The sequence below is a fragment of the Miscanthus floridulus genome, chromosome 4 (assembly GCF_019320115.1).
Source record: "Miscanthus floridulus cultivar M001 chromosome 4, ASM1932011v1, whole genome shotgun sequence".
Taxonomy (NCBI): domain Eukaryota; kingdom Viridiplantae; phylum Streptophyta; class Magnoliopsida; order Poales; family Poaceae; genus Miscanthus; species Miscanthus floridulus.
Genome location: NC_089583.1, coordinates 5,218,813 through 5,228,309, shown reverse-complemented (window position 1 = coordinate 5,228,309; position 9,497 = coordinate 5,218,813). Strand labels below are relative to the sequence as shown.

Sequence of the window (9,497 nt, the reverse complement as noted above, 5' to 3'; positions counted from 1 at the left end):
ATAAACCCAAACGAACCGGGTGTATCCCAACAACCACCACTTCATCAGCACTTATTATTATTATTATGGTACGTACCAGCACCACCGTGAATCAACAGTAACTGCGTGCTTGCTGTGCATTCATGACGGACAGAGATCGCTGTCTGGTTTTCTATACGCGACAAAAGGGGGAGAAAACGAATGTTGACCTCTATTGTTGACTACAATAGAGGTGACGTACATGCCGCAACGGCTCGTCACGTCACGCCGAGACCATCGCGGGTGGGTCGGTCAAGGCATTCCGTTCGCCGCCACGTAGACGTGCCAGGGTCTTCAAATACCCGGCCCAGCCCAGGCCGTCCGTCCACTCGCCCACCATTTCCGCTCCCCCGCCCCCGGTCGAAACCGACGAGCACAGCAGCAGCCCTCCATCTCTCCTACGCTCCCTCCGCCGAGTCTCGGCGGCTCCAGCAACGCCCAGCCACTCCGACCGACCACCGTCATGGCGAGGGTGATGTTCCTCGCGGCGGCGCTCGCGGTCCTCCTGCTGGCGGCGGCGTCGTCGGCCCCCGTGGCCAGCGCCGCGCGGGACGACCCGGCGGCGCCGGCCGTCTCTTCTCACGACCAGGTTCGTGCGTGCGCGGGCGTAACGTCTCTATCTCCGGCGGTCTCCATCGTGGGGTTGCTCTGACCGTTCGGTTTCCGGCTGGCTGCAGAGGCAGGGATCGGCGGCGGAAGGCGCGGGGTGCGAGGGCGCCAACGACGAGGACGAGTGCATGATGAGGCGCACGCTGGCCGCGCACACCGACTACATCTACACCCAGCAGCACCACAACTGATGATCCTGTCCTGCATACATGCGTTGCTCCGTGCTCGTGTTCATTCTTTCGTTCTGTCCGACGAGTCCGTGGTGTCTGAACACAGTGCATGGTGCGTTACCTGCGTGTCAATAACAGCTTCCAATCTTTCCATGTCACCGCGATCCATCCATCCTAGCGCCAGGATTTCTTGTTTCATGTATGCCTCAACTCATGTGTGTATGTCCGGATTCAGAAAAAGCTTCGGTATTATTCACGAAACTTCAGATTTCAGAACGCATGAAATTCTCATGCCGTGCTGCATTGGATTAACATCGATCTCTGCTAATTCATTCCCCTTCAGGTTCTGAACGACCGGAGCTCCTGCTCTGCTCAATGGATCCTCAATATCTAGCACCTGTTCAACCATGTGCTCAAACAGTGAATCCCATGAATCGTAAAAACTTCTTTACTGGCCTTCGACGATCGACCAGAAGAAATAAAATTCAGTTAAACACTGCAGCAATATAAATCTCCAGCACATCATTATACGGTTCAAAATATACATACTCCAATATGCTGTATAGCAAGTAAAAAAAAAAAAACTGCCGATGCATCCATCAGCAGTTCTACACATTCCAGACGCCTGATCTGGCATGTCCAGGGATGACTTCCTCACAGACGCAACGGGTCAAACAACAGCCGCAAGATTTTGTCCGAATCTTATGAGACACCGTGACAGAGCGAGCCATTGATCTTGCTGCTATATAGTATGTATCCAGGGGAGGGTCAGATCAGCAGTATTGTATATGCACGCACGAAGTTGACGACACCACCATACCTGCCCATGGATTGCTCTGCACTCATGCTGTCATGCAGAAGATAAGCATGGCATATCTCTAGAACACCTGACAGATGCCGTTCTCCTCGTTACTTTATCCACTACACCATCTCTTAATACAACGCTTACTGGCTAAGCATGCTGACTTGAAGCAAACAGCCACTCGTGTCCTCACCTGGACATGCCCTTCTCCAGCAGTCAGCGGGCCGACGGATGCTCACGTGCACCGTCTTGGTTCTTCTCGATCGGCGGCGACAGATGAGGTTGCGACTATTGTCTGCATGCATGGCGAGATAATATCGTATATGGAGCCGTCAGCTAGCTATCAGATTAAATGGGGTGATGGCGATGAGAGAGTTGACCGCCAACCCGTGCGTGCCATCTGCCAAGCAGCCATGGCGGCAGCTTGGGTTTTTTTTCTTCCAGAACTGCGCCTCTCTTTCATGACCTGTTGAGGAGTGCACGCAGATAGGAGCTTGATCACGACCTGCCTGCGTGTGCATCTTCCCTCCCCCTGAGGCTCTGACCAGCACACTATCTGAAGTGGATCGCTGGTCTGCATCTTCCATCCCTCTGAGGCTCTGACCACCACACTAACTGACGTGGATCATCGCAGTCTGCATGCTACAGAAGAGCTTCCCTCAGATCATACAAGTGTATGGATGCAGAAGAGACAGACTGATTCGTGAGAGACAGTGCCAGTCAAACAATCTTTAATCATGAAAGGTAGGCCAGGCCAGTAGCATACAATTCTCCATGAGGAAACAAAAGGTCATTGGTTCTGGAATCATATTACCTGCAGCCTCCTGTACCCGTAGATCTGGTGGGAGAAGGCCAGATCTTGACTTAAAACGTGAGAAAATATGCGGAGAATTTCGTGCAAGGTCTGTGGTGTTCACACCTGAGACTGGGATATCCAGAGGCACTCCAAATTTGACATGGCGATGCTGATTGTACGGTAGGTTCTTCTAACCCTCGCCCTGAAAGTTCTTAATGTGCCTGCAGCCACTGAGATTTTCAAAGGATCAGGTTCTCAACTGTGGAATTTAATGCTCTTGGACTTGGACAATACAATTTGAAAACATCGCAGGTTTGCCAAACTAGTAGACTAATTGCTGCTGCTCCAGACGAACCCAGCAGCAAAGTTAGAAATATGATATGAACACCACGGCGGCACAATCTCATACGGAACCATCCAAAATTCAAACAGAGACGTCTCTTAGAGATTTTAAAGAAAGTCAGGGGCCATGAATGCAAGCTAGATTTTCAAACAGTACTAACAAACTGTACTCTTGGTACAGTGTAGACAAAGAATGTGTGGACTCTGAAGGCCATCTACCAAGTTGGCTAGGGAAGAAATACAACTTTGCACCAGAGAGGGAATTACGAAACAAAATAAATCAAATTCTTGAGACATTGTAGAGAGAATTCCTTGAGTATTGAACCCATGTCTATCAGCAATTCAGTACAGACTAAAATAAATACATGCAAAAACTTTGTAGATCAGGTACATACTAAGTTTGTGACATGCCTCGTGAAAATTGAAATGATGACTAACAGTGCAAGTACAGATTGTAGTGTTATGCCAAAAAAAAAAGACCAAACTTGGCAACCAGGCTCCAGCGTATTTGCATCCACATCAGTGCATCCCCAAACCCCAACCCAAAACCCTAACCTGCCGGTGTTATGGAGATTACCAGACAAGGTGAAGGAGCCCAGCGTCCCAGAGAAGAAGGCTCTCTGGAGGAGGTACACATTCCCACCCCCAAAACTCTGTCAGCGGATGAATATCACCGTCAAATTTCTTCCTTTAGAATGAATCTTGACATCACAGGGTAATGGCCTGGATGTCCACAGAGCATGCCATCCTGGGCGAGCAACATGTAGGAAAAGTGGGTATTATGTGAAAAGAAATCTTCTAACCTGATTTTTGTAAAGAAATGTTCTAACCTGATTTTTGTATGACTAAAAGCGAATCTAGCAACATGTAGGAAACAAACGGCAGATAAAACTGTAAAAGTACAGGTAGGAAAAAAAGTGGAATTATGTGAAAATAAATCTTCTAACCTGATTTGCAAACAAAGATGATACAAGCTCTGGTAGTGGTATATTACTTTGTCTCTGCAATCTGCATCAGCTCAAGAATCAAATCAAATAACTTAAATAGATGACACCAGAATTAGGTAACTACCAAAGGAAAGCAAATAATCACATCAGAATTACAAAATGGAAAATGGTATGGAGAAATAAAGAATCTGCAGGACCTTAGCCCAACTTGTCTAGCAAAGAGCATAAAAAAGAAGAATTTGGGGGGAGACCGCCTCCACGGAATTGCCTTAAAGAGGAGACCAAACCACTCCTGGACCTAGAAAAAGTCCCAAAAGCTGCCTGGCCAGTGGCTCCATTCGCCTGCTTCTGAAGGCAGTTTGCACAGCGAGCGATTTATTTATAAAAAAGATGCAGCAGCAAGGGGAACGCCCAGTGTGCCTTGAGCCCGGGTCTGGGGCATCACAACAGACGCACCCAGCCACCACGCTATACACGGCAGAAAACATAATTTCGATCAAATATAACATTCCCACGAGACATGGGCACTATACTGGTGAACATAATATACTTTGTTTTAAGGTTTTGTTTGGAGATTTTTCAAGATATGCAGTATTTCCCAGGTAACAGACACTAATATTTATAAATATACTTGAATATGTGTACATGATGAACTTAACGTCGGTATTTAATTTCACAGTATAGTTATCTTATCGTGCGATCCATGTGTTTTTAATATAAATTGTTAGATATCCCGTATCAACACGCGGGCAGGCTACCTAGTCTAAGCAAAAAAATATCTATCCTCTCTTGTGGATATAGTGGTGCATCGGGACTGAATGCGCGCATTGCTGCCCTCGAGATGCATGCGTGGCAGCGGCAGTGGGAGTGCACGTGGCGGCTTACAGCTACAGCATCGATGGTCACGCGAGTCAAGTGTGGATGTACTCCTTGTGCTGTGCATGGTCGCCATATTTTCATCAATAGTCAACGGTAGCCCTCTGGCTGTGTTTTTTTAGTTGATCTCCACCAATAAGCCCAACGGCCCTTGGATCCGCGCCCTGATCGTGGGCGTCCCAACCCTAATATGATTGGTGGGTCCCCGTCGCACAGCGCCATAAATAGGAGGTGGGGGTCGGGGCGTTCGAGTCACGAGGTTCGCCTGAGCCACCTAGCACCCCACCTACAGTCCTAAACCCTAACCGATCACAGAGGGGGCGCTGTCAGCGACGAGAAGTGCTGCCACCGCCTCTACATCACGCCGGAGGACTGCTACGACACCGGGCTGCCCTGCGGCCTCTACACCGACCCCGGATGACACCGCTACTGCACTGCCACCGGGTTATCGCCAAGCACTGTGATGGCGAGCCCATCTTCCTCTAAGACAGCCGATGGTTTGCACCCCTTCACCCTCTCTCTATCATTCTATCTCTAATCCAGTACTAGTAGATATCCTAGGACTCGTTGTTTATTCAAAGTACAAGTAGACATGCTAGATTTATGCCTAGAGATCCTGTTTTAGTTTTAACAATGATATCAGACGCCTAACTAGGTGTAGATCTAGCCTACCGGAAGCCTCTGTCTAGATGTACATCATGTCAGGGGTAAGAAACAGATTAGATCCGTTCGGATCTGAGAAGAGAAGAGGGACTCGGCTTCAAGAAGAACTCGAATCCGAGCTCAAACCCATGAAGAACTCGTTGGGGAAGTTGAACAGTGACTCCAGTGAGTCAAACCCTAACCCTAACTAGACTTAACCCTAACCCTAATCCCTAATCGGATAAATCCGAGAAGAACAGAGAAGAAGATCCAAATGGAGATAAAGAAAAGGAGAAAGGGGAAGAGGAGAAGGGGCCTACCTCGCCGTTGCACCGTGCTGCCGCCTCATCGGTGCGCGAGAAGAAGGCCGGTGCTCGTCGGGCTCTGGCCAAGGGCGCCGAGGCCAGGCCGCTCGACGGCAGCGCGCTCACCCGCTGGGGAGCGCGCGTGCCGGCGAAGGGGCCGGTGACGGTGCCGTCATCGCTCTCACCTCGCTCGGTGTCGCTACCCAGGCTAAGAGAGAGAAGGGAGAAGAAGGAATGGCACTAGGGTTTCGGGGAGGGCGACGCGGCGCCGTTTTTGATCGGACGAGATCGCCGCGTGACCGTCAGATCTGATCCAATGGCGACCAGAGAACGGGCCGCCTTTCGGCCCAGGCGGGCGAGGGCGCGGGGCCGCTTTCTCGGCCTAGGCCCATGGTTGCGGCCTGGGCTCGAGGGCAGCGCGCGGCACAGGGCTTGCACGGCCGTGGGCCGTGGGCCGGTTTCGTGCTTGGGTCGAATTGCCAGTAAAGATGAAGCCATTTTTTCCAGTAAAAGTTATATTTCCTGAAAAATGGGTAAATGGCTTAAAGAAAATAGAAAAGAGAATTTTTCTATGAATAAAATTCATTAAATTGAATTATTTTTCCGCTGCGATGTAAAAGTCAATAATCTTCTAATTAAATTCGAACCAATGGGAGAATTTAATTTGAAGAGTAGTCAATTTTAATCAGTAAATTATAATATTGTTATTTTTCTGACCAACGTGGATAATAGCAATATTATAATGTTTAATCATACGTTTTCCATGCATTAATTCTATTTCTGCCCAACGGTTTAAGAATATTGTATGTTTTAATTTTGACCAACGTTAAATTAAAGCATGCAATTATAATGATATATATATATATATATATATATTCTCACTATCTCTGATAATGTTTTCAGGACTCAACCCAATGGCATTCATCTCGCACATACCACCCCTAGAAGGGGGAATTACAGAGTATGGCGAGAGAAGTATGAGCTTGTACTTGCGCTGTCTGAGAACGACTTAGCGCTCACCTCCCCGTGTCCTACTAAACCTGTGGATCCGGTGAGGGAAGAAAGTGAGTCTGATGCTGATTTCACTGCCCGGCAACGAGATCATGTAGAAGTGCGCATGAAGTATGATCTTGAGCGCAAGAAATGGGACATATCAAACCGCAAGTGCTTGATGGTGGCTAAGTCCACAATCTCAGATGCTATAAGGGGTCTATCCCAGACTGTGATACCGCCACTGAGTACCTTAAGAAGGTGGAGAGTCAGTTCATTGGCTCTTCAAAGGCTTATGCTAGTACATTGATCAAGAAATTATTCAATAAAAAATATACTGGTGGCGGTATCAGAGAGCATATTTTGAAGATGAACAACACGACTTCGAAGCTGAAGCCAATGAATTTGGGTGTCAAGGATGAGTTTCTGATTTATTTGGTTTTTGCTCCCTTGTCAAAGGAATATGAAACCTTTGTTGTTAACTACAACATACAGCCCGACAAGTGGGACATAGAAAAGCTTATCGCAATGTGTGTTCAAGAAGAGGAAATGCTGAAGTCCTTACAGGGTGTGCTAACCTTATCAAGGACAAGAAAAAGAACTTCAATAAGAATGTCAAACCTCAAAGGAAAGCCCCTTAGACAGAGCACCATCAGAAGAACTCCAATACTTAAGTTGAGAATGATCCGTGCAAATGGAGCAAGAAGCATGGATACTACCAGAGGGACCGTCCAGACTTCCTGAAGAGCCTACTGAAGAGAGGTGAGGATTTCATTACATTCATAGATGAATCCCTGTATCTAAGTTATGCAAAATCTACTTGGTGGATTGATTCAGGTGCAATTGTTTATGTTGCAAATTCATTGTAGGGATTCCGTACAAGGAGGACCCTACAAAGAGGAGAAAGAAAAATTAAAGTAGCAAATAGAGTTGAAGCCATTGGAGATCTTTCTCTAGAATTAGTTGATAATTTTATACTTAAGCTTTCAGATGTTCTATTTGTACCCTCTTTGCGAAGAAACTTAATAAGTGTGTCACGTTTAGATGACGATGGATATGATTGCCATTTTGGTAATGGCAAATGTCAGATTGTTTATAATAATAAATGTGTTGGTCTTGCCTTCCGACAAGACAAGCTTTATTTATTATCACTTTCTGAGAATGTGAATGATGTAAGTACTGAGAATGAGAATGCTTCATCATCTATGAATACGACAAATAAGCGAAAGAGAGTATATGATGTATCTTTGAAATTATGGCACTATCGTTTAGGCCATATTTTGAGGGGGGAATAGAGCGATTGATTAAGAAATCAATTCTTGCGCCCTTAGAATTTTCAGATTTAGAACAATGCATAGATTGCATAAAAGAAAAGTATGTTAAGAAAATAAAGAAGAGAGAATTCCTTATTTGACACTGGAAAAATGAGTCATTCCTTTCTTGGCCCTAAAATTTTCTTCGTTCCCTATTTGACACTCACTTCAACTTTCATTCCTAATTTGACACTACCGTCAAATCCGTTAGCTAACGGTGTGAACTGACTGTTAAAAAGATATTTTTGCCCCTAGAAAAAAGCGGCGAAGCAAATTTGAGAGGAAAAAAAACATGCGCCTTTTTTGCAGCTGGGCGCATGCATCAGAGGCGGGCGTAGGTTTTTTTTCCTCTTAAATTTGCTTCGCCGCTTTTTTTCTAGGGGCAAAAATGTCTTTTTAATAGCCAGTTAACACCGTTAGCTAACAGATTTGACGGTAGTATCAAATTAGGGATGAAAGTTGAAGTAAGTGTCAAATAGGGAACGAAAAAAATTTCAGAGTCAAGAAAGGAACGACTCATTTTCCCAGTATCAAATAAGGAATTCTCTCAATAAAGAAAGATGCTAAATGAAGCGTAGGAATTTTAAAAATAGTTCACACAGACATTTGTGGTTTTTTTTCTATGAAGAGTGTGGATGGTTATGATTCATTTATAACATTCACAGATAACTATTCTAGTTTTGGCTATATTTATCCAATTAAAGAAAGATCGAAAGCATAGGATAAATTTAAAATATTCAAGGCTGAAGTAGAGAATCAGCACAACTTAAAGATTAAGGTAGTAAGGTCTGACCATGGGGAGAATACTACGATCGACACACCCCATATGGCCAAGTTCCTGGACCCTTTATAAGATTCTTACAGAAAAATAGCATAATAGCCTAGTATTCTATACCGGACGAGCCTCAGCAGAATTGAGTAGCTAAAAGACGCAACCATACCTTAATGGATATGGTGAGAAGCATGATAAGTTATTCTACCTTAATAAATGAGCATGAGGAACCTGTCCTTCAGCATCCGCAAAAACCCGTTGTCACACATGAGGGAAAGCAACAATAGCCTCATGTAGAACAAGCGTCATCTAACGAGTCCCCTAGAAGGTCTCAAAGAGTCAGGAGATTAGTCATTCCTAATAATTATGAAGTTTATGATTATGAGGAATTTCAAATGGAGGGTGATCCCACCTCATTTGAAAAAGCCATGAGAAGCGCTCACTCATCCAAGTGGCTTGAAGCCATGAAAGATAAAATAAAATCAATAAAAACCAACGGAGTTTGGAAATTAGAAATAATTCCTAAAAGAGACAAGACAGTAGGCTGTAAATAGGTCTACAAAACTAAATATGACTCCAAAGGGAATATAGAAAGGTTTAAAGCGTGACTTGTGGCAAAAGGTTTCACGCAAAGAGAAGGCATAGATTACAATGAGACATTTTCTACAGTCTCATGTAAGGATTCTTTTAGAATCATAATAGCGCTCGTAGCACATTACGACTTAGAATTACATCAGATAGATATAAAGACGACATTCCTAAACGGGGAATTTAGAGGAAAAACGTTTACATGGCACGACTGATAGGTTTTAGTTGTGGAAGAAAAGAACGCATGGGATGCCACCTGAAGAAATCCATTTATGGATTAAAGCAAGCTTCAAGACATCTTGCTCACTAGCAGTGATATTAATCTAC

The 9,497-nt window shown here is 45.2% G+C and overlaps 1 protein-coding gene across 1 annotated transcript; it reads left to right on the top strand.

Annotated features, from left to right (window-relative positions):
• Positions 1-353: 353 nt before the first annotated feature.
• On the top strand, positions 354-1,058 carry LOC136550840 (phytosulfokines 4-like). Its single transcript, XM_066542434.1, has 2 exons — positions 354-607; positions 696-1,058. The coding sequence occupies exons 1-2, from the start codon at positions 482-484 to the stop codon at positions 816-818; spliced, it is 249 nt and encodes an 82-aa protein (XP_066398531.1). The 5' UTR covers positions 354-481; the 3' UTR covers positions 819-1,058.
• The last annotated feature ends 8,439 nt before the right edge of the window (positions 1,059-9,497 follow it).